The sequence below is a fragment of the Lissotriton vulgaris genome, chromosome 8 (assembly GCF_964263255.1).
Source record: "Lissotriton vulgaris chromosome 8, aLisVul1.2, whole genome shotgun sequence".
NCBI classification, from domain to species: Eukaryota; Metazoa; Chordata; class Amphibia; order Caudata; family Salamandridae; genus Lissotriton; species Lissotriton vulgaris.
The window spans coordinates 151,029,614-151,056,123 of record NC_141696.1 but is presented as its reverse complement, the minus strand read 5'-3'; the positions used below and the strand labels follow the sequence as shown (position 1 = coordinate 151,056,123).

Here is a 26,510-nt window from a genome sequence, read left to right as displayed (position 1 = left end):
AACCTCAGAATAGTTACACATATGCCACAAAGGTCCTGAATTACAGCTAAGGGAGACAAGCAGAGCCAGGCTGGCAGTTCAAATCCATTAATCAGCCCCATATTCATTATTGTCAGTTGGGGCAGGGCAGGTGTTGTAACTAATTTTGCAACAATGAAAGCACTTAGCAAGTGCAAAAGATCACTAATCAGGAAGCACTAAGGAAGCAGGTGCCAGCTAAAAAAATATTCTGTGACACATTAATCAGCCCCAAATTAATTCAGGTCACTTGAGGCAGGGAAGGTGTGCTTGCGTTGCCACAATAATGTACACTGACTGGACAACCAGAGGGTGCTGTGATGAAACAGAGGGTGGCATGGGTGGGCCAGAGGGTGGCATGAGTAGTCAGAGAGTGGCAGTGGTGACAGAGAGTGGCAGTGATGAAGAAGAGTGTCCCAAACAGGCTGGACACGTAGAAACAACAAGTTCGCGAAACTTGCGACCCGACAGGTAAGTTCGCAATTTGCGACATTGTACAAAACCCTCGCGAACTGGCAGAAACCCGCGCAAACACAAAAAAAAAAAATTCGCGAGAATTCGCGGATTTTGCGGATTGCGAGTTCGCAAATCCGCAAAATTCGCGAACGCGAGATTCGCAAAATTCGCCCATGCTTAATTGCCAGTGGCTGAGATACATTGTATCATTCATTCCATCATCATGTTGTGGTTGCATATTTTAGTACATACATTTACTGTATGGGGACAAGAGTCCTATTTCCAGACTTGGATAATTTCAATGTAGAGAATCTCCATCAAGTCATGGCATTGTTGCAGTAGGAAATTATTTGTCCACACCACTCAGAGGTGGGACAGTACACCCTCGTCAGTAGGGTGTAGAGAGGTCTTTTCTCTCCTCTCCAAGGTTATTATGTACAGTTAGGTTAGTTGTTGCAGTGATATCCATGTAATGTAATCATTCAAACCATTCTGATCTTTTTCCGTCTGAAAACTCAACGTTGTTCCCATAGAAGGAGTGTGTCCGATTTCTTTTTTGTGATCCTTCAAGTACAAGTTTGTCAATCACTGTCCAGTGTATTATCTCTTTGGGATGTCATTTCATAAGAAAGGGATTGGTCTTTTTTGTAGTATTACATTAGACACTTGATTGTGCTCCTATGTTCCATAATTCTGATTCTAATATTCTTTAGCATAAACCACACGGACAAGCAACCATACATCTTACACCTTTACTACTGCAATTGGTAAATGATTGCTGTTTCCAGGGTGTCCTAAATCCGATGTCTATAGGTGTCATAGGTCTAGTCTGAATTCAAACAGTACAGGACCATAGGTGAAATGTCCTACAGCTCTAGGGATGTTCCACAGGTTCTCTGTCATAGATGGTTTGGACCAACTAATCTCTAAGCTCTTACTTCTTTCAAAGGCAAACAATGACCGTTCAAAGTTAACATTTCTCGAGTTTAGAATGTGGCAATTCTTTAGGACTACTTTTGTAATATTGTCCGTGAGTGTGGAAAACGTCATTATACAGAAACATTGTTCCAATGCTATCTTCTCATGGGATTTCAGTAGAGCCAATCTATTGTTGTGTTTGCCCTTTTCCTAGCCTGGGTGATTATCCTCTTGGTGTAGGCACATTCCTGCAGATTCTTACATAGGATGTGCATGTTTCTGAAAACTATACAAATCAGAGTTCCTTTGTAATCATAGGACTTGACCTAAAGGGAGTTGTTACTGAGTGCTATGGAATACAAACTACTGTAAATCACAGCGGAGTTCAGATCTGTGGGCTTATGAAAGTCCTCTATATATAGTTTCCTTGCTGTGGCATAATTCAAGAAGTCAAGGGATGGTATGGGTACAGACACATTTTAAGTTGGGGTCAAGGTTGTTTATCAAGAATCCAAACTCCCCTATAGAATATGTCTCCAATTGCCATATAATAATAATGTAATCAATGTACCATCTCCACAAACAGACCTTCTGAGGAAATTAATTATTGTTTGCATATATGAATTTGGTTTTAAAGTTGTGGCTGTAGACGTTTGCATGCTTTGCGTGAACGTGCTTCCCATGGAGGTCCTGTTCTTCTGTAACTAGAGTTGTAGAGTTGGTTTTCAAATTTGCAGATATACTCACTTAGGGTTATTCATGAGCATTACATTATAAACTGTATTGGGCTCATATATGTTCTATATGTATTGTTTAGTAGACACTCAATTGTTACCCGTGTATCGGTCCGTGGGATGCAGGTGCACAGTGACTCCCCTTCTAATCCAATATGGAATTGCTCTTCTGGATTGAATGGTGTGTCTTCTAAAGTATGAACAGTTGTTTTTGATGAGTTTTGTGTATGATGGTATTTCTTCTATCAAAAAAAATCTGTGGATTGCAAAAGAAGCTCCTAAATAGAGCCAATCTCTGGCACTATAAGCCGTCTAGGTGGAGTTAGTACAGTCTTATGTATTTTTTGTGGTATATAAAATGTGGTATATAAAATATGGTATTTACGAGTTTTATGAATTGAGGAATTCGGCTTCTGCTTTGGTTATCCAATGGTTGTTGACTACCTGGCCAGTCATTATGTCTATGGCCAGTCATTGTGTCTATGGTCTTTCTTAGTCGATTTGTGGGGGTTATCCAGATCCTCTTGGAGAATGATTTATTATTAAATTGTCTAAGGCACTCCTGTCTGTATACTTCAATGTTCATACCATCATGAGTCCTCTTTTGTCCGCTAGCTTCCTGGTGTTTGAAGAGTTATTTGCCAATTCGTTGATTAGTGTCTTTTCTTATTTAAATATGTTCTGGAAAATCTATTTTTCTGCATTCTTCTCATTCTAAATGGTCTTGATGATGTTCTGCCCAAAGGCTTGAATTTCCAGTGGAGCACAATTTGTGTGTGGATTGAATGTGGATTTCGTTATTAACCCAGTATTCTTTTCTCTGGGCCTTTGTTGTCCATAGGTGGTAAAGAAATGATTCAAGTGGATCCTGCAAGTTCTGACCTGGCTGTAAACCAGTCTACTTTGTGTGTAGGTATAGAACCAAGCCCTGATTTTGAAGTTTCTTCTCTGGTTCCGAGAGGTTGTAGTTGCTGAGATTAACCCCTAAGGGCCTCATTTTAATGTAAATCGGAGTTGGCTCCGGCCAACACCATCATGGTCTTTGGACCAACCGACCTCTGGTCGGCGGTCCCGACTCCGCAATTTCAATGGCACATGGTGTGTTCATATACTTCCATTTGTCTATGAGAGCCTGTGCTGCAGCGATAAACCAGCTGCAGCACAAGCTCACATAGACAAATGGGAGGATCTGTTCATCCCGGCACCACGTGGCAGGAACAATAGGTGCCCCCCCGGGTCCCCAACTGGAGGCAGCAGGGTGAAGGGGGTCCTGCTAGGAGTGCCCAATATCACTTTCATAAAGGCTTTCAATGTCCGAAAGCCCGCATTGGAAAGCCTGTCAGAAACCGACAACATAATCCTAATGGCGGAAACGACGTCCATAGGGATTACAGGCCTAACCCTGATTGGTTGACCGACTCCTTGAGCCTATCGGAATCCAGACGGATGACTGACCGGTTTGTATTCTGACCGTGGTATACAGTTGGAATACAAACCGCGGATGTCATTTGGAGGCTTTCCGACCGACATTCAAATCGGCCCCTAAGTGCTGTTTTTCATTCAAAGTAATTGTTCATCATTTGCCTTCTCATCTTGCATGGTGAGAGCAGCGTTCTCCAGTGAACCTGTTGAGTGGTACCTGTTCTTCTCCCTCTTCCCCGTCTTTCAACGGAAAAGGTAATTTTACCATCATTCCTGACACCCCTCTGCATCACGAGCCCCAGCACCACCATTGAGACTTCACATTATACGGGTACCCTGATTCTTTCTGGCTTCAAAAATCCTCCAGAGCTCCCATTTATGGTTGAAGGTTGTACTTGGAACTCTTTGAACAGTGGCAAGAGACGCATAATGAAGAAGCATGCCACTGTCATGGTGGGTAGGGGGTATCCGTCCTATCGCTAGGATTCTCTGTCATCTCATTCATTTTTCATTCTACAATATATGAAGGTATCCGGTCCAGGGATTTTGTGTGTATGAGTGGAATAGGGGTGTCTCCTGTGACCTTACCCCCCCCCCCCACACACACAAATATAACCCCCCTTGTGTGTAGGGAGCTATGTATTGGCCTGGAAAAGGGAAAGATGCGCAAGTTCTCATGTTAGGGCTAGCAGCCAATTAAACTATTTTATTAAATTATCTATTTGGAATGTATATAGCATGCTTTCTTTACTCTCCTTTTTAATTGATGATTAGTAGTATATTGTTGTTCATGTTTTTCAAATAAAAAAAGAATCTGTACCGGTGAAATTTTATCTAAGGTCAACAATATCATTACAGAAGGAATCAGAGCACGAGCCCCATTGCCAAATTACTGATACATGCACCAGCATCAGATCCCTGCCCTCAAAAATACCCACATAGACACATCTGCACCCCATCAAATCTGATGGCTACCGCGCAAAATATTTTTAGCAGTGTAGGACTATCAACTACCTCCATCACCAAACTCCAGCAAGTACTGAAAAGCCAATACTTATGTTTGTTTTATTGTAAAAAAAAGGTTTTCTCATGTAGACAGTGCATACACAAAGTGTGTGTATACACCTTCTTCTACATGAGAAAATAGCTGCATCATAGGCATCACCAGTGCACCGTTCCTGCCCATCTGGAACACCTGCAGCAAAGGGAACACATTTCAAGTTTGGGCAACAGGTTTTCAAGATTCCAACAAATACAGAACAGGTACAACATATAAAGTAGCACCAATTAAAGCTTCTCTATCACACAGAAAAGGTAACACATGATTTGCTACTTTTGGCTTTTTCACAAAATCCAAGAGTAGGTTGCTACTAAAAAAAACAATACTCAGTTCAGCACCACAGATGGACATTCACTAGCACAGCAAAACCCTGCCATAGAAAATAGTTGAGGTAGAGAATTAAAAGATAACTCCATATAAAATAATGTTAAATTAGATAATGTAAAATAGTTAAAAATATGAATAAATAAAATGTAATGCTAAAATATTTTAAAACAATAGTCTGTATTAATTATTTAGTTATACAATTTTAAAGTAGTGTCATTAAGAAAATGAAATACAATTTTTAATGATTAATAATGTAAGCTAAAAAATATTTATTCTATAGGTGGAAATTATTTTTTATTTTAAGCTTCAGAAAAATAATTTGAATTTAAGTTAATAGATTTCCATTTATTAAAGTTGTAATGATGCTGTAGCATTTGTGTATTTATATTAACATCTATCAAAGTTTTAACTGTGCTGTAGCATTTGTTTGTTGTTCTACATTTAAAATAAATACATACCATTAATTTACATTCTTATATAATATCAAAACATGTCTAATACTTATTTTCGGTTAAAATAAACTTTTTTATTTTCCCTATACTTTAGCATGTGGAGTTCACCACCCAGAAGGCTGAGTATGATATGATATGAACAGATTAACCTATGTTTTGAAGACAAGGTCCATCACCTGGCTAGGAATGGCATCAAAGGAACATTTGCTACATAATATGTCTAGGTAATTTGAGGCGTGTGACGTAGTTAAATTCATCAAATTTGTACCAATGTTCTTCTCAGCTGGGAAGCATGATTACCTCTGTAGGGGACATCTTTTAAAAATCTAACAAGATTACAAGAACTCAAGAACTTGTGTTGTTGTAATCTTATTACATTTTCACTGAGAAGCAATGATGATAATTCTCACCAAGATGCAATAAGGATCACTTTTTGTAAATCCCGTATAGGAACATGAATAATTATTGAAACAGCTGCTTTCCTAAAAATTTCAATTAAGTTTTACTATCTTCAAAGCAGATAAACCAGCAAAATGTACACCTTAAGCTTTAATCAAAAACCATTAAATGTTGCATGTTATTGAGGGTCGAGTTTACAAACCAGAACATTTGTTTCACTTATCAAGGAATACCATGAATTTAACTTTACATATGAGAAAAGTCAGGCACTCCAGATACATGTAGCATCTAATTAACCTAGTTGACTACACATTCTAGATCGCCCATATCAAAGTTGGAACTTACGAATATTTGGTTGGGGTAAAAGGTGCTTTGAACTTGATAGCAAATCTAAAACCTTAGATCAAACTCAAGATAGGGTGAAGTATAATAACTATGCTGAAGTACTAATGCCATGGAATGCAGCATGTTTTGCAAAAACTATAAAACATGAATCTCAGAAATTCAATTTTAGATGCAAATGCTAGTTGTTCACAATAAACATGGCACGGTGAGTATTTGTATTGAACACCAAGGAAGAGCAAGACAGATGACAGTGTGTCTGACTAAGTAAGTTGTTTGGCATGAGTACATCAACACCACAATATTAGATACTTCTGTTTCTGTTTCAAAAGAGATCATATAAGGTAAGTTTATGTTTTTATAGCAGATTTAAAATTGGGGTCAGTAACTCCTTGGGGTCTTCCATAAGTAAAGCTATTACAATTCAGAGTTTTGACATAAATGATTTTGAAATGTAATTGGTAAATGGCAAAATAAAGTCTTCAGCCGCATATCTGTGGCAAAGGGGAAACGCTCTTTTAAAGGCAACAATAGAATAAATAATAAATTAAGATAGTTTATCCACAGATAAAATTGGCCTGTTAATAAACAAAAGATCTGACTCATTATTAATGTAACATTCTAGCAGCTTAAAGGCTTAGAACTACTTCAATTCTGGCCTTTCTCTCGTTATAAGAGGCATTTTACTGAAAATACAATTTCGACATATCAATGTTCTTGACATAACTGCTTCTTGGAGAAGCACTAATAGTCAGAATAGGAAATGCCTACAATAAGATGATGAAAGTCTGTCTCATACAGTGGCGGCTCGCATAGGGTGTGCTGCGGGGGGGAGGGGCAGGGTGGGGGGTAGAAAACTCAGACATACGACGGAACGGAGGATAGTAATCATTACTATCCTCTGTTCCATCGCATGTCCGAGTTCACTAACCCCCACCCTGCCCCTCCTCCGACCGCCGCCCCTCAGCACGCCCTAAGCGAGCCACCACTGATCTCATATTTTGAAAATCTTTGTTTGAAAGATTTAAGAAGTCAGTATTTTAAAAAATGTATCAAATGAACAAGTGTGTGTTACGGCTCTTTAAGTCAGTGTAATAGATTATAACAGTTAGAAGTGTTACAGGGTCATAAACTTTGTACTAGCTGTGCTGAAACTCTAGTTTTGTATCTTACATATGACATGTTTTGATATACAGAGAGGTGATTAATAATGATCTTTTCTGTGGATGGATCACATTTTGTATTCACACACATTTTTGGGTGAATTTGTAACGCACTTTTTAATGTGGAAGATATAATTTGATAACTCAGCAGACTTATTTTAATGTTTATTTTATTGCGTTATTTCTTTTATATGCTCAGTATAGCTAATAGCCTGGTCACCAAAGGCCTATAAAAGTATTATTATATTGTTATGTGTATATACATTTGTCCAATGTTTCATACTACGTAAATGTTTTTACATAAAGAATATTCTTTCAAAGTAGTCTCCCTTACTGTCTAAAACATTCACTGCTTTGTGTTCACAATCAAAAAGTTGAAGTCCATGTATGTTTATTTTCGCAATGAATACATTGCTTATCTACGTATAGTTGCCTGCTTAAAAATAGCAAAAACAGTGTCTCAGGGTTGACTGTAAGAAGAATAGTTTCCATTTACATAGGGGTAAATACAGGGTGTGATGTCACTTTTTGTGACTTTACTAAATATGACATCGTAGCAAATGCTAATTTGTCCTCCAACTATTATTTATAGGATTTGACCCCAGGGTACACCCCCAACCACAATGGTGCATCCACTCTGAGCTTGAAGAAGGTTGATACACTGGAAAGTAGATAGAAAAGCCCAAAGGATGAGAGTTTCTCAAAGAGTCATTAGTCATCATCCAAACAAAGTAATCCAAAACATGGAAAGAACTAAAGTACTCTAAATGGTGCAAATGGCTCTAAACCCACATTTGGGAGACTATGGGTTGTAAAGACTCTTGGGGCAGTGTCTGTGTGACAACCCAGTGCTCAGTTTTCGGTTTTCCCAAACTTGATATGTTTTTTATGCAAGAGATCACTGACACTAGACCCTTGACCAGTGTGAACTATTATTATATCATTTTGGAGAATAACAGAGGGCTAGACTCTGTTGGGGATATTGAGGAACACCTAGAGAGGCACTCCTTTTAGCATGGGTGGCTACTGTCTCCAGGACCAGTCCATTGCAATTGTAAAAGTTGGCGGCACCTGATTCTAGTAGACACTGGGGGTGAGTGTCCGAAAAGTTCCAGCGCTCCGTCCATCATCTCCTTGTGTTTGCTTTGTTCGCCCTAAGTTGCCAGGGTATGCCCAGACGTAGGTCCCTTGCTCACTTTGTCACTGGATTCAAGCTAGCCTGGCTGATGAAGGGTGTTAGCCCGAACGGGTCCCAGGATGCTTGTTTCCGGTTCAGGGAAGACATGGTTTGGCAGTTCGAGTTGGACTGTTCCCATGAGGCACAGGGTCAAGACTGATTTGCATATAACTGTGTCTGAACTGGGGTGGCGATAACCGCTTCAACCCAGATCTGTGACTGGGGACGAGTGTCTGAAAACCTACAGCACTCCATCCAAAATCTCCTTATGTTTACCTGATTCTAGTAGACCATTTTACCTGAACACAGCGCAGAGATTGCCATCTGGCTGTCTCCGGCGAATCCATAGATCATGTTTTCGTGATCCTGCTTCACTCCCCTGTTGGCATATGGCGTGTGCTCAACCTTGTTCGTGTGTGCTTGGGTAACATGAAGTTGTGTACCCATGTTGGGGCCTCACTTGTATGTATATACTGCGTAAAGTTTTAAGATGCACTATGTTGTCGCAGGGACCAGAGGAAGAATCTGCAGCTATCCCTCTTATTTTGAGTAATGCCTATACCCTTGCTGCTGAAAAGAATCTGTGTTGCTACTGTTGCTGATGGATCCTAGAAGTGGACTTCCCAGTAGCGAGAGACTCAACCTGCTCATCAAGAGCTTGGGTAGAACGTTTTTCTGTGAGGAAGGTGAAAAAGCAGAGGCTTCCGAGACCTGGAGTTGTGAAATGCTGCTCAGCTACCATGTTTGTTCCCTTCCAACCAATCTCTAAGCCAGTATGCTTCATCCTGTTCTGCGCCTGATTATAGTAAGCCACCCATATGCCTGAACTCAGCATCTTTGCATAATTTATTTAGTGCTAGCAACGTGTTGCCTGTGTGCCCACATCTTCATGCACAGCACCATTTCTTCAGCCACTAATACTTGTGTCACTGTACCCGATCAAGCTAACTGACGCAGCTTTTTCAGAATCTACACGCAGAACGCTGTCCCGCTTTTCCAATCTTCTACCGAGAGAAACTCCCAGTGCATTGTCACTGTTAATCCACAAAGGGATTCTACAACGCTACGGCTGTGGCATAAAATGAATTGAGCCCCTCTGGCCTACCTACATACCCCATTGGATTGACAGCCTGTTCTTTGACAGTGACAGTGAAAGCCTGTTCTCACATTGAGTACCCAGACTGGTCCTCATGTGAGTAAACCCTTTTCCTCTATTCTTCACGTGTGGCACATCATTTTCACAAGGCTGCGCAATGATAACTTCAGATGTCCCTTCATCAATAGTCCTGAAGAGACCCCACATTGTTTTGAGGGTCGAAACGCCATCGACAAACAGAAGAAGCAAAGCATGTTCCCAGCACATATCATTGTATATAGCTTCTGTTCAAATGGAATTATTTTGATAATGGTCGACTTGTACAAACTGTGGAAACCTTGTATATAATATTCACATTATCACTTAGGTTTAGGTTCCCTTTGTCACTTGGGACACTATGCGCAAATGTTGTTTTGATGTATAATGTTCACTCCTAAATTTATTGTTTAAAAAAATCCATAAAATATACTACACTGGAATCGGTGTGTTAGAAGTTCCTTCGCGCTCTGCCATTATCTAACCCTCTATATTACGATTGTGCTTATGTATCATAACCTCATAATATATCATTCCACAGGAACCACTGTTTTTCCTATATAACTAATACTTGTGCATCACGCTTGTGTCTTGACCATTGGGTGGTATGTTAATACTTTTAGAATGGTGGAGCATGAGAGGTCAGTCTTCCTCCCTGTGCTGCCACCACTTGCCCACTTCATCCTCAGATGGGCTAGCTCTCTAGGTGAAATTGTGTGCCCACTGCTCACTCCACCCTTATCTGTCCTCCTGAGTGATCCATAATACAGCTCTCAAAGACCTATGCGCCCGCTGCCCATATCGCGATCACTCAGGCATCGCTGCAATATCCTGGCAGAAATATCAGTTGGCATTCTGTAATAATCTTTAACACTTTGAAGGATATTCTGAACTTTGCTTTCCAGTGGACAGTATAACTGTTGATGCCTGCAAACTCTTTTACGCGTTAAAGTCTAGTTCACTGTTGAGTGACAGAGTAATTGAAGGTATACAGTCAAATAATTCTGTTGAGTTACTTTTCATAATTCCTTAAAGTAATGAAGGTCATGTGCTTCATGAGGGAGCCAGGGTGGTTGAAATAACTGCACCGAGGACTACCCACGTACCCACTAAATATGGAGAAAGAAAGCTAATTTGGGAATGGTGTTGTTGGCCCGGAACATCTTGATCTCCAGAAAAGTTGTAAGAGCATGATCAGAATGACTGAATGAGGTACTATATGACCATTTAATCTACATCTAGGATTTGTTGATGTTGGGCAGGGTGTGAACTTACTTCTCTGATAGAAGGCTGAAGTGACATCTTTGAATGTCCTTGTGAACTATGATTGGAGGTAGGGTCATTGTCTTGTTTCCCTCCTCTTCTTTCCTCCCATCCCACCAAATCTTCTCACTTAGATGGCAAAGATGTGGGATGTGTTCTTGATCTGAAGTTAATCATGCAGATGTTATTGTGGAAATGGTGCTTTTTACTACTTTTCTGAGTTTACAGCATTGTGTGTGTCATTCTAGCACTATAGTCCCTGGAAATGCGGTGTTGGTGCACCCACTGTACCCTATCTTGCTTGGAGCACTTACTAAAGTATAACTCTCCTTGGACAAACTATTTATTGAGAGTGATACGTGTGCAGTCTGAACTAGATGTTCTGCCCTTTAACCACATTCTTAGAGTAAGCCTTCACTGTTCGATGGCTCTTTTCCTTGGGAGTCGAAGCCTGAAGAGAAGACTTCTGGAATTTTAGCGCGCTTGCAGTATCTGGGTCCTTGGTTTCCAGGCACAATGGCCATATGATACAAGGATTACCTGTGTGCCTCTGAGTTGGGTAGGTCTGGACAACTAGTGTGTCACTGAACAAGGGGCAATAGGCATTGACAGATAAGGGATGATTAGGGTACCTTGATCTGGGACTGAGGCAGAAATATGGGGAAGCAGGTGATAGAAGTTAAAGTGGACTCGGATGGAAATGTAAGAGTCCCAAAGATATGAGAGAGAGAGAGAGAGAGAGAGAGAGAGAGAGAAAGAGAGAGAAAGAGAGAGAGAGAGAGAGAGAGAAGCGAAAGATACACACAAAAGAAGAGAAGGATAATAGTCCAAGGAGACGAAAGATCACAAGTTGAAAAAATAATATACAACTACAATGTTGCTGGTTGCAAAAGAAGTATGTATTACTATTAACACATGGGTCCTTTAAAAAAACAGCCATCTAAAAATCTATTTTATTGCCCAGTTTCAAATGTAAGGGGTACATAAATCCAACAGAAAAAATTGGCTCGAACGCCTAATGCAACACTGTATTTATAAATGCATTATATTTAATTTTAGCTGATGGGAGTTCAGTGCTGTAAAGCATATTGTGACATTTCTTTATATACTAACTTAGGGGCCTATTATGATGGCGGGCGGAGAGCCATCAGTACCTTGTTTACCCCACGCCATATTGGTATGGCGGGGGGTACCGCGGCAGACGAAAAGAATGTCCGCTGCGTTTCTCCCCGCAGGGTGCGGATATGGGGCATAATATGGTGGCGGTGCAGAGCAGGCACCGCCATCCATATTTTGATGTGCATATTTAAAGTCCTTTCCACCGTGAGGAAGCCATGGAAAGGCAGGCGGAGATTACTTTGGGGGCCTGTTACGGGCCCCCGGTGGGGTGGGGGGCAGCACATGGGGGTACCTATGGTACCCCCCCTACATTGCCATACACAAGGTGGCAGGCACTGCGCGGTGCCTGTCACGTTTGCATGGCAATGCAAACCATGCACTTTTAACAATGCGGACGGATCTGCACCCAGCAGCACCGTCTGCAATGTTAAAGGCCAGAATGCGCCCGCCAGTGTGGCTGCCGCATCCTAATTGGCCTCTTGGGACCGCCGCACCTCTGGCTGTCGGTCCCATTTTCCGTTTGTCCGCCCGCCATCATAATGTGGCCCTAAGTTTCAATTCCTGCCCCTTTGGACCTGTACAAAATATTGTACTTTTAACAGGATAATGGATTGATTCTGAACTCATGCAAGCAGCATGCAATGCAAAGATTGTTTCAATGTACTTACTGCGTCCTGTACTTTCTCTACAGGAATGAGTTCAGAGCCTGGACGGATGTGAAGCCAGTGAAACCTATCAAGGCCCAGTCTCAGTACAAGCCTCCTGAGGACAAAGTGATACTTGAAACCAGTTACAAGGCCACCTTCAGGGGAGAGTTAATCAAGCCTGCTCCGGGGGATAACAAGCTGACTGAGCGCAGGAGAATACGCAGCCTGTACAGCGAGCCCTACAAAGAACCATCCAAGGTAAGGGTGTAGGCGCAGAGCAGCCATTTTAGGAAACACAGATGCATGTCTGCATGAGACATGAAGCCCCTCCCACTACTAGACTGCTTCTCTTCTAACATCATGATAGAAAACACATTTCAATCCTCAACAACTAACAGTGCAAATCACTTCTCTTGTTTTACCTCTGGGAATGGCCATGGCCAGAATCAATGAAGAGTTTTTAATTCAGCAAGCCAGCACAGTGTAAAGTTGCTGGTTTTGCAAACACTAAGTCCAGAGTAGCAAATCTTAATACACAGACTGCTAAAGTGCAGCAACCAGGGAAAGCTGGTATAGAGGTAGCCCTACATCTGTGGTACTTGCCTTAAAACGCATCATGCAGTCATGTTATTGCAAATCCTCGAATGTTTACTGACTATTGAATGCAATTTTGGTGGCCTAAGTGACACATTTATTATTAAGCATTACTGCATTACTGACCCCTGCTCAGGTCATTAATGGTGCTAACAAACTTGGCAGGGTCAACATTTAGCTGCCCGCCCAGCAAATATGGGCCTAAGTGGAGCATCAGTGAAAAATAAAACCAAAGGCAGTTAACAGTTTTTAAAGTCCGGCAGCATATGGGTGACAATGCAATTAACACCCGACCTACTATTTTCACCCAACAAAGCCAAAGGAATACCCACTGTTCGTCTGCTCCAGAATACAGACGAAGCACCCTCCCAGCCAAAATGTAATTTAGAGGCATACAGACTGAAAGTATGTTGTCAAAGGAGCCTACTGTGTCTTTGGTAAATGGCAGGTTCATCAGAGCAATGTATTACTTTATTCCGCCTCCCTGGTCGACAAATGGCCTTTTGGGGCCTGATTTATGCTTTGGCATAATGTTACATGTCGTCCACCAAAGTTGGAGATATCTTCCAGCTCCATGGACATCTCTTAACATCAGCAGGAGCCACCATCATAGCAGTTCCTGTCAATGTTGTAAAGGTTTGACCGACGGCTCTGTCAAACAGGATGGCTGGTTATCATATTTTTATTGAGTTTTACATTTCTCAAAAACAGCCTCCCACAGGGTTCCCTGGCAGTGACAGACAGTAAACAAAATGGCTATATATCTGACCTTCCTGTTTGGGTAGGCGGACATAAATCCATTTCTTTGACAGCACTTCCTCCATTGGGCTCCATCTGAGAGGAAGGTTTGGTTATCGTGGTGATGGACTAGTCATTGCTGTTTCCAAACCTGTGGTCCACCCGCATCTAGAACGGGTGGGCGGACCATTATGTTGGTTGTAAGGATCCACTGTTGCCGTTGCGACAGGGGATCTTTACTACCGACATATAAATCAGCCTCATAGTCTGAAATCAAACAATCTGTTTGTGGAATATATCCATGTTTCAACATTATTATCAAGTATTTCTTCAGATGATGGAAGACGCCTTCAATCATCTGAAGAAATGTGTTGACCTTTTTTGTGCCTTGTGGCGACGGGCACGGGAAGTGTGCTGCACCGGATTTACACTTATTATATTTATGTTATGGTTGTGCTGAACCTTGGTCAGGTCGTGTGTTCCGTAATTTCTATATTATTATCAAGTATGATACAGGGTGTGGCTCAAGGCAGTAGCAGGTATCGTACTCGTTGCCATTCCTTTCTGGGTTTGACAACTGAGAATTATGAGACAACATATTGAAACATATTCCACTTATATATAGGGTCATGTCAATTACACCAAAAGGATAGACGTCCAATGAAAAGAGTTACTGAGGACCAAGCCCAACAATTGTAGTTCATGCATCGCATAAGTACAAATTTAGCAAGCCGTAAATCCAACAGTGGTGTGAGAACTCCTATTATTACTTCAGTGAGTCAATATTTAATCGTGATGTGTCCCCCAAAGACTAACATCAATTGGGGAAAAATGTAGGCAAACACAGTGAAAGAATAAAAAGAAATGACTTTCTTCTGAGCAACTGCTGTTATTATTGATGGTCATTTTGGGTGAGGACCTACAAATAAGAATTAGTTAGAAAATGGAAAATTGTTGGTAAAGGACCCGAGGGAATGTCACGCCAAATATATGCGAATGAAATTGAAGCCAAGCTACAAGGAGAGCGTAACAAATAATAACCACTGGGTTCTTTAAGGACAAGTGGGTAATTGAAAGGCCATGCAGGACATTGAAATGAAAATCACCATTAGCAAAGAGGAATAGGCTCAGGAGATTTGCAGACCAGAGGAAAGATGCAGCAGCTAAGGAGATTAGATAAAATATAGCCATTACTTGCACTCCAGCTCAGGCAAAACTCTAAATTCTCAAAAAAGGATTAAGGTTGTCTGAATTTAAAAACATAACAATTTAGGCAGAAGTAAAAGTTGTGTACTTATTGTAGCTGACATTACCTAACAGAAAATTCCTGAAAATAGAAGAAATGTTTGTGCACTGTAAGATGAAAATGTCTCTGCCAGGGTACCAGGTGAAGCAAAGCAATGCAAGTCAGTGCTTAGGGGCCTTCATAAAGTACAATCTCTTGTGAAAAGGTCCTAAAAAGTTACACAACAAAGCAGAGTCCAACAATGTATGAAAAACCTGTGTTGTATGATATTCATTCTAGCGACATAAAGCTGTACCAATAATACATTTTAGAAATACAGTTCAGTGTCATTAGCGATACAGAAGATCCAATCTATAAATAGAAAATCACAATGTAATGGAATTGATGCACTGATTAGTAACTCTGCATGTTATATTACAGCAGTATCAGCATCATCAAAGATCCCAATAGTATGTCTTGCAGCACAAATTATATTTGTCTTGATAGTTGAAACCCTACATAGGGCAGGGTCAAGAAAACCCGAAGCCTCAAAAAAGTGTAACTGCTCCTCTGTGACTGTTTCTCTCAGCAATGTGGCCATCAAGGGAGGGGAGTAAGGAGATGGATGTTTAGGTATCTGGATGCACAGCATCAATAGATGGCTGTTAAATAGAGCAATGACTTCATATTACAACATTGTGGAGTTCAGCCCTAATTGAAGTGACATGAGGAAATGTGTAGGAAATGGTTGAAGGGTTGGGGAAAAGGGATGTTTGGGGATATGGTGATCTGGTGTGCTAAATATTCTTTTGTGGTTATGTTAAACTAAGTAAAATATAAGGCTTCTTATAAAGATATTTATGACTACTGTCATAATTTGCTTGTGGTGAACTCGTATTCTGATGCTGCTTCCTGTTTTCCACCCTTTCTTGTGTGTTCTCTGTGTTTGTGTTTTTTTATGCATGTCTGTCTAGGTAGAGAAGCCTATCGTTCAGACTCCAAAGCTGAAAAAGACAACAACAAGCCATAAACCTCTGAAAAAGGCCAAAGAAAAGCTGATTCCATCTGGCCGTGCTACCAAGAAAAAGAGTGCTGAGGGTGCCACCCCTGCAAAACCAGAAGACAAAGAGAAAAGCAAAGAGATTAACAATAAATTGGCAGAGGCTAAAGAGTAATTTCACTGCACTTTTTTTTTGTTTTGTTCTGTTTTTTGACAAAGGCCGCAAAACCTATTAGAAGCTTCAAACCTGCTGTTATTCTGATGTATTGATTTGTTTTTCCAAAAGGGGAAATAGAATTCCTCATTTTAGAGGACAGGTATAGTGTAAAATGATTTGATTGCATCATGCTATATAGCCCATGATAGAGGAAAGTGAATGTCTAGAGAATCTTGAGAAGGTCTCGTGGCAGCAGGCACAATTCTTTGTGAATTAAGAGCATGTGTAAAGAAAGAATACTTGAAATCAAATCAAGGCATTGAAAAAGATCACTCGTGGGTGGGTTAAATTAGATTTTTCGCACTGTTCGGATCATCCACTTTTTCTAACTTTCCCTGTTGCTTTCCATTTTCTTGAAACTGGAGGAAAGATTTGTTCTTGGCAATGAATTGGTGTTCTAAGAGAAAAATTATTTGTGATTTTATTAGCAAGGATTTTTTATCTGTAATTTCCTTTTGTACATCAAAATGGTAGACATTTTTCTAGTTATTCTATTGAGGTTTGTACGTCTATGAGTTTCTACAGCTCAGCAAACCAATGCATTTAAAGCAAAATATCTTTTTGCTGACAGGATGAAAATGTAGCCTATTGCACTCTAGGTTTTTGTTAAAATTGCAGAATCAATGTTGATGGGATAAAAATGTGATCCTTTCCTAAATTGACCTGTCGATCCTATAGGGGGGCACAATACTTGCCAGTTGATAGAGTGAGTGTACTAACACAGTAGGAATTATTAACTGGATGATTTCGATAACAGGTCAAAGAAAGAGGCATACTTTCTTTTTTACCATGCATCTGCACAGTCTATTTTAAATAGAGGAAAAGCACACCGAAGCAGCATAAATGCAGGAGGCCCTTCATCAATTTTAGTAGCAAAAGCAAGATATATGCTAATTATGGAACCATTGACAAAAAATAGCAATTTGAATATGTTTCCATTCTGCAAGAATGTAGTATCCGATGTGGTGTCTACACTTTTGAGACTTTGTTTTCTGTGGTTGGCAGAGATTAGATGTACTTGAGTAGCTTTAATAAAGGATTTCTCATCCTAAGTCAAATTCCAAGTCTGATCTTAGGTAACACAGGTGCTCTCTCTTACGTTGGTTAATCATTTAGAAATGTAAAGTACTTTGAAAGAAATGGATTTCTACTTGAATAATAAGGCTTCTGAAGGGAAAGAATACAGATATACAATCTAGTCCTTCCCCTTTAATGAGGAAACCTTGAGCAAATGATTCAGACCTAACTAAGGGAGTCACCCAAAGCATGGTGGTGTTGTGTAATGTGCTTTTATACCATAAGCTGGGAAATTATGGCAGGTTTTAAAATGTGAATATGTAAGATTAGTGGTGTGTTTCCTAGAGTCGACTGTGTCTGTGGTAGAGCTGTATACTATAGTACAAAGTAGCAGGAATGTCTCTGTACAGTGTATGCTAGTAAGTCTTGCCTATTTCCTAATAGATACCCAATATTTCTACTAAATTTGGGATCACTTCATATTTTATCCAGGAATGCATGCTTTTGGGAAACACCTGTTTGAAATATCAACAGTGGTCATTTCTACCTAAAGCATGCCAAGATCCATTAAATGCATTTGATCACAGTATCTATACTGCCTTACAGCATCAGTTCATTGCATGCATTTTTATTTTGAATTCCCCTTCCCACCAAATTATTTGTCAAAACCTAAATGCAGTGCCCTGTCTGCAGTAAATGAACACTGCTTTGCATACCGCATCAGGATGCAAATTTGATTTGATTGTATTTCAGCAGTAAATATATTAATTATTCTCTCTTTTCCAGAACAAACAATGAACCTCGGAATCCGACAGATCTAGTATTGAAAGAAAAGGACTTAAATGGGCCACTTGATGATAAAGCCCAACTACTTTAATCAATTCCCTGAGACTCATGCATATTTTACAAACTGAATATCACTTTTTGTCCAATACTCTGAATTAGGATGCCAGTGTCCACCATTAATTTATTCAAAATCCATTTTCAATGTTTAGGAAGATCCCAGATCTGCACATTTTTGTTTATTTATCTTCATATTCAAGAGTCTCTTTAAACAGGCATTTCTTCTATTTACTGATTATAGGTTCAAGAGCTTCCGGACTCTGAGGTAGAGGACTGTTAAACAGAAGAAGGTGTAGAGTAACTCAAACAGGTGAAACACAAGGTTCAGGTGGATTTAAAAAAATCCAAGAATACTGTTAATGTAAAATGATTAATCATTATAAGAATATACCTGTTGTCCATCAACTACTACAGATCCAATATTCATTATAGAAATTGATAAAACCTGAATATATTGCCAACTGATTCAAATTTCAGGCATAAAACAAAAGGGATATTTGGTAATGGAAGTTCAAATATTTTTCCCATATAATCATGCGCAAATATTTAGTCACATAACTTACATTGAGGATGGCCAGGTCTCCAATGGACTCCTCAGGTATGTGTTGTGCTGTGGGGAAACAGTTTTCACATACATAGAAGCAAAAACGCTATTTTAATTTCTGTACCAAGCTTTATTGATTGGTAATTGCTTGTTTAATTTGTTGGATGTGATAGAAGTGAGGACACACACTGTAGGCATTCAGATTGACTGTGATTGTTCTAGTAATGGTATAATTATTAAATATGCCATTCTCTGTTTCACAATGGTTGAATTCAGCTACTCACACAGATTTGTACTTTGAGCATTCATGCCCTTTTGTAACTCAATAAATTGTGTAAGTGCAATGTACTGTAAGTATTGTACATATATTTATAAAATGCACATTAATTACATGTATGAAAATGTAAATGCTGAGCAGTTAGTAGCATGGTTTACCTAACGGTAAAACATTATCCATCAAACAATAAACAAAAGGTTACCCTTTTTCTACTTTAGAATTTCTTAGGCAATTACTTTTCATTACATGTCTGTGGTATAGAATTTTTTTTGTATTACACTGTAACCACACCTTGTTACAAGTAATTAATATTTATGTCATGTTAAACTTGTTGCTGCTTATTTAAGATTTTTATATGTATTATATTTATTTTATTGTTATTTATTTATTGAAATGCTACACCTTTTACATTTGCAAGCACTCAATGTTTTCCCACATGTCTATTCATGCCAAAGCCACGTAACATAAAAATTACACCCAATCCTTTTTTTACTCCATGGTTCATCCTGGCAGCAGATATGAAGTATCTAATTGTTATTTTGTGGCCTAGGTTTGGTGGCATATCACAGATTGTCTATGTAATGTGTTGGGCACACCACTCTTGGTGCTATTTCATTCTTGTAAGTATGAGAATGACTAAAGATACTAATGTATAACCAACTGATTGTGACGTGCTTGTGAGATTTGCTTGCCCAAAATAATTTCAAATATAAATAAATGCTGAAGATGAATGTCTGACTTTCATTTGTATTTTGTTGAGAGAAGACACTACACACACCAGGTCAATATCTGGCAGCTTAGGGCTGGGATATGTTTGCCCTTTTTGCATTTAGCACTGAAAAGGGCAGCATGGCAGTTTAAGATGAGCTGAAATAATAATTTGCAAATGTGTATTGTAAACACATCAAGTTGATCAATGTGCAGTGGTAATTATGGTTGCACTAATGTACTGACATGACCAGAAATGTCCCTCGTTCATCTGTCTAATAACATTAAAAATGTTTGATCCATATTTCATTAGCTGCCACACCCTATTTATTTCCATTTTTCGGTATTGAAAATTGAGGTTATTTTTTATGTCCATATAATATTATTGTTATAATTTGATATTTCAGTGTACGTGTAATCTGACATATGAGTCAGCAGGATTGCCACTGTGCTCCAGTTACTACAATATTAAATGTCAACCTCCCTGCTAACTAGTCATAGCCTTATTTCGCAGTATGGGCAACAAAAGTTCAAATTTACAAAAGCCCTCAAATTTGTTTTCATAGCATAGAAACACTGCCTGAAGGAAATTATTTGGCCCTAGATCTCTATCAAGAAACATTGCACTAATCAATTTTATGTCTGGTTAAATACCAGCTTAGTTGTCACAGTGTTTATTACGTTCCATACAGAGAAAGGATCATCCCCCTTCAGACACTGAGGTTCGTATGTGCCATTCACATATTGATCAGCTGACAGTGATCAATCATTGGCTGATTGATACTGCCTTTCACAACGTATGGAGTATACCTGCTGCACACGTAATCTTCCGCCCCGTTATTTGAGTTGTGGAAGAACAAGGTGTATATCCGTGCAGCAGCTGTGTTTTGCCCAACTCTTCTATAGTCAAAAACATAGATGACATATCTGAAACTTTAATGGAGCAGACACATGCATGGGACTTGTTTAACAGAAACAACGGTTCCAGTGGAAAGTTAGGCTAATCTATAATAATAATCAAATGCACAATCCCAATCACAAAAACGGATTAAGGTGATGTCAGAAAGAAAGAGGGCCTTGCAGACTTTATGTTCACATTAATTCTTTTTATCAGATTTGTAAAATTCACATTGATATATACACAGACCAAGAAAAAGAAATTGTTCTTTTGTGTCCCCAAGTGAAATGGAACCATAAAACAAACAGTGGAAAACATGTAAGGTGTACAGCTTAGTTTCCACAATTTTTTAAAAAGGCAACCAAAGATTAACTTAGTAATGGTTCCAGCTTCTGTGTACAATAGTCAGAGCTGTTAAACTGGTTTGCTTTCAAATACAGTCGAGTCGACCTATCATTGTAACCAGGCAGACGACCGGAGCAGTTGGAATTGACAGATTCATTCCAAAGGGGGTCATGTACTTCTGCAACCCACCCCGATTGAGCAACCTATGATTAAGACCGTTTGTCAGCCCACCAGTTCGTCTCTCATACGGGGCACCCGACCAGGTCCCAGTGTGAGTATTCCCTTTTCCTCTCTCACTTTACCGGTGTCTCACTTATTTCACTGTCTCACGAGGCTGAACAATCACTATCAGATTGTCCCCATATCCCTTGGTCCTGAAGAGACCCTGCACTGTAAAAGGGTCAAAACGCCATTGACTGTATGTGAAAGCGAACCAGTTTAACAGCTCTGACTATTGTAAACAGAAGCTGAAATCATTACTAAGTTAATCTTTGGTCGCCTTTTAGAAAAATTGTGGAAACCAAGCTGTACACGTGACATGTTTTTCACTGTTTGTTTTATGGTTCCATTTCACTTGGGGACGCAAAAGCACTATTGTTTTTTCTTGGTCTGTGTATATATCAATTTCAATTTGACAAATCTGCTAAAAAGAATAATTGTGAACGTAAAGTCTGCAAGGCCCTCTTTCTTTCTGACATCACCTTAACCCATTTTGTGATTGCGATTGTGCATTTGATTATTATTATAGATTAGCCTAACTTTCCGCTGGAACCGTTGTTTCTGTTACTCATGACATACTCTATTTCCTAGTGAGTAGGTTGCCCCTTGTTCTTGTTTTCAACATGTGTGGGACTTGGCATGGCCAACCACCTGCATTTCACACCAACACATGTCCTGCCTTCTTCTCTGCAAGGCAACATCATGTACAATGGACTCATTGCAAGAAACTGCATTGCGCCTCTTCTCCACTGGATCAGACATCATGTGATTGCAACCGTCAAATGGTATCTAAACCGGCATGAGAAATATAATTTTTTATTTTTATACAATGGAGTGCTGCACACTCTGTAGGAGCAGAAGGGAAAAGGAGGAGGGGGAAAATCACAGCTAGCTGTGTCCTATCCTGGTTCCCTATGAGTTCTGGGGGCACTGCTTTTCTGTTTGCCCTGGTCAAAGGTGGATGTGAGCCTAGGCCAGCTCTTTGCTGTGTCTAGAATAGGCGGTTACCTGTACAGCAAGGTTTCTGGGATCTGCGTGACAGATTCTACTTTACAAAAGCCAAGCGTTTGCTGTCACTGCAAATGTGAGGATAGAGGTATCCCAAAACATGCTCCTGTTCTCATAGGTCCCAGACATACTTCACCCAAAAAGGGAACTGGGCCCTTGTCTTCGTTCAAGCTCTTTGTGGGGCAAATTTATGAGAGAGCACTTGAGCGATGCCTGCATAGTATGTTGTTCTCAGCACAATTACTGATTATGCAAACCTGGGCAGGCAATCAAGATTTATGATTGTGCAAATATCAGCATGCATTGAGTTTGGCTGTATAATTGTGCAAATCTGAGCATGCATTCATTATTTGAATAATACTTATTGTCATTATAGAATTTCCCTTGTGTCCGCCCCCCCCCCTCGAGCCAGATTTTGCACACCTTAGGGGCTGACATTTATTTCACTGACACGCTAGCTCTTTTCTCAGTCTTCCCCGCTTCCCAGGTGGGGCTTGGCCGTCCTCGGGGCTAAGATCACCGGGTCCCGGGTTGCTGTAGTTGGCGGCCATCTTTGGTTGGGCGCTATTGGATGAGCGCTCTAGTCGCTCTACTTAAACGGTCAGTTATGCTTCCGCGCAGCGGACGCGGGCAGCGGACGCGCCGGACCTGCGCCGGAGTCGCGCCTGAGTCCAGCCCATCTGCGCCCGTCCGTGCCCAGACGGGCACAGGGCATGTCACTCTGTTCAATCCTGTACGACACATGGATCCCATTATCAGGTATTCTAGGGATACTCTGATGTCACTGCATGCCCCCAGACGCTCAGGTTGTAGCTATTGTTGGGTAGAGGGTACCCCCTATTTGAAATGTGCTCTCTGTTGTTCGGCCTGCGGCGCCAGGGACCAAACACAGTTATCTATGGCGTTGCTCAACTGCAGGTCCTTACCCTGCCATGCCACGGAAATCTATTCTCTGATCTCAGACCATAATTTGGACGTGTTGTTTCTTACAGAAACTTGGCTAACCCCTAGCTCTGGTCTGGATATTGTAAAAGCCCTCCCGCCGGGATACCTCATATTTCATCAGCACAGGCCAGATGGGAGGGGGGGAGGGGTAGCCATCCTGTATAGAGACAATTACATGTGCAAGGCTGTAGATTGCGGCATCAATAATTCAGAAAGCTGTCAAATTGTGCTGCGATTATCCTCTACTCTTTCCATATCAGGCCTCCTTCTTTACCGGCCTCCTGCTACTATGGGAAACTTTGTAGATTCCTTTATTGAAGCGGTGATACCATTAGCCGCTGCATCCTCTAATTTTGTAGTTCTTGGGGACCTGAACGTGCACTTTGATGACCCTCACGATGGATGGGCGAAAGACTTACAAGGCACGCTGGGCGCACTTGATCTTCACCTTGTCAATGTCGGCGCCACCCATGAGAGAGGCCATCAGCTGGATGTTGTTTTTGCGAACTCGAAAAACCTGCTTGCCCTACATCCCTTGGCTCTTCCCTGGACTGACCACCGTTTGGTTCCTTTTAGGTGGCAGTTGGTGAAGGAGAGAGACCCGGTACCTCAACGGCACACAGTGGAACGTCTCTGGTCGAGGTTACCAGTGGAAAGCTGGGCAGCCGAGTTGGCAAGAACCTGTCCTCCCCCTGCTACTGACCCCACTATGGCGGATCAGCAGGTGGGCAATTGGCTCACTAATACTTTGGATTCGCTGATCCCGAAAAAGAGGAGGCCTCTCAGAGAAAGAAGAGTTGGCTCCGCCCCATGGTACACTCCCGAACTCAGGGTTCTTAGAACTTCATGCAAAAGATTAGAACGTGCATGGAGAAGAGAGCGGACTGACGAAAATCGGAACGACTACAAGACAGGGATGAGGAAGTACAAAGTGGCTTTGAAAGAGGCTAAAAAGAACTTTTTTAGTGATAGGATTGAGAAGGCAAGCAATTCTCCAGGGGAATCCTTTAAGATCTTTAAAGAGCTGCTGAAGGCTCCGGTCCCCCCAGTTGTCCATGACAACCCGCAGGAGAAATGTGAGCAGCTGGCCGACTTCTTTCACTTGAAAATCGAGAAGATTTTGTCCTCATTGCCTGCGACGTCGCAGAGCTTGGAAACGGACGTCAGCCCAACTATAAGCCCCGTTGAGCTGCCCTCGTTCGGCCCCTTCTCAGAGGAGGAGGTCGAAAAAGTCCTGAAAAGGATGAAGAGCGGGTCTCTAAGTGACCCAGCGCCCATGAAATTCCTTAAACAGGTGGCAAATGTTCTCTCCACTCCGCTTGCGGATCTTATTAACCTTTCGCTTGCCCAGGGCACAGTGCCTCAAAGGTGGAAATCCGCTGTTGTCAAAGCACTATTGAAGAAACCTGGACTAGACCCATCAAATCTGGCCAACTTCAGGCCCATTTCACTCTTGCCCGGCTTTTCAAAAGTCGCAGAGAAGCTGGTCAACTACCAGCTCTCTCGCCATCTTGAAGACCACCATCTGCTAGGGGACTCCCAGACGGGTTTTCGCCCTGGTCAGGGGACAGACACAGCCTTACTGGCAGTGGTGGAGGAAGCAAGGAGCATTCTTGATTCAGGGGGGTCAGTGGCAGTGATCCTCCTGGACTTGAGTGCGGCCTTTGACACCGTTAATCATCAGGTGCTCCTCCAACGGCTGGCAGAGGTGGGTGTTAAAGGGATGGCCCTGAAATGGCTGAAATCTTTCCTCTCAGACCGGTCTTATCAAGTATGGGAAGGGGGAGACCAGTCCACCTTGTTCCCTCTTCAATGTGGAGTCCCGCAGGGCTCATCCTTGAGCCCTACCTTATTTAACACCTATATGGCTCCACTTGAAAGAGTGGTCTCCCCTTCAGGAGTGAAGATCATCAGCTATGCTGATGATACTCAGCTGGTTGTAGGCCTCACCCAGCTGGAGGAACAACCCGAAGTCCTTCATGACTGTCTTTCTAATGTTCATCGCTGGATGTCCCAGTCCGCTTTGAAGCTCAACGGTGACAAGACTGAGCTGATGGTGCTGGGCAAGGCCAGTCCCTCTCTCATCACTAGCTGTTGGCCTCGGTCCCTGGGTGACCCGCCATCCCCCAAGAAGGAAATCAAGAGCTTGGGGGTGTGGTTACAGGAAGATTTATCCTTCAGGACCCATGCTAGGAAAACCGCAGGGGTAAGCTTTGGCTTGCTGCGATCTGCCCGCAAGGTGCTACCTTTGCTCCCTAATCCATCTAGGAAGCTTTTGATCCGTGGTCTAATTCTGTCGCGGCTCGACTTCGGGAATGCGCTATTTTTGGGCGCACCCGAAGCGACTTTTAAAACCCTTCAGCAGGTGCAGAACGCAGCCACGAGGGTTCTGATGGAAGTGCCGCGAAAACAGTCAGCTGCCCCCGCCCTGAAAGCGCTTCACTGGCTCCCTGTTAAGGAGCGGGTGAAATTTAAGGCGCTATGTACGGCCCATAAAATTTTGCACGGTAGGGGCCCTTCTATTCTGTCCTCTATGGCACGCCCCTACAAGCCCACACGCCCATTGCGCTCGGATCAAAGACATCTGATGCAGACTACAAGAGTAAAAAGAGCTCGCTCTGGGGGCCGACGTTTTTCGGTGCAAGTGGCGGCACACTGGAACTCCTTGCCCCTTAAGATCCGCGCTGAGCCCAATATCCTGCACTTTAGGAAACTATTGAAAACACACTTGTTTCCGGTGTAGGACTGAGTGAGAGCCTTCCTTTCCTGTGTTCACAGCGCCGGGATGCCCCTGTGTAACTGCGCGCGTTACAAATTTTATATAGATAGATAGATAGATTAGCGAGGGATGGTGAAAATCTAAACAAGCATTAAGGCCTACTGAGTAATGAGGCAAACTTAAACCTGCACTAAGGATTACTTAGTGATTGGGCAAATTTGAACATTCACTATGAATTAATTGGTGATGGTGCAAATCATGGCCACATACAGCTTTTCTGGTGATGTGCAAATCTTGACAAACTTGCATGGTGCAAATCTGCATGCATTTAGTACTAATAGGAGTAATTGAGGGTCTGAGCACACAGTAATGAATGATGAGGGAGGGGGTAAATCTGGTTTAAATTAAGGATGAGTGGTGGGGCAAAATTGCAATAGTAGTTAGGAATAATGAGTGATGGTACAAGGCCGAACATGAACTAAGGGATGCAGAATGGTGTGTTAGATTTGGGGGTCTCTAGTTGGCATAGGTAGGTACCTGTGAAAAATAGGGACCCTTGCGTCTAGTCAGGGTAAGGGGCTACA

The 26,510-nt window shown here is 41.5% G+C and overlaps 1 protein-coding gene across 2 annotated transcripts in view; it reads left to right on the top strand.

Moving 5' to 3' along the window:
* MAP6 (microtubule associated protein 6) overlaps positions 1 to 20,090 on the top strand; it is a 107,039-nt gene extending 86,949 nt beyond the window's left edge. The window contains exons 2-4 of one of the 2 annotated variants that reach the window (XM_086933861.1): positions 12,674 to 12,887; positions 16,161 to 16,357; positions 18,207 to 20,090. In XM_086933861.1, the coding sequence (XP_086789987.1) occupies positions 12,674 to 12,887; positions 16,161 to 16,357; positions 18,207 to 18,297 (502 nt within the window). In that variant the 3' untranslated portion in view covers positions 18,298 to 20,090. The remainder of the gene's footprint in view (positions 1 to 12,673; positions 12,888 to 16,160; positions 16,358 to 18,206) is intronic. The other variant, XM_086933862.1, reaches the window with a different exon arrangement.
* The last annotated feature ends 6,420 nt before the right edge of the window (positions 20,091 to 26,510 follow it).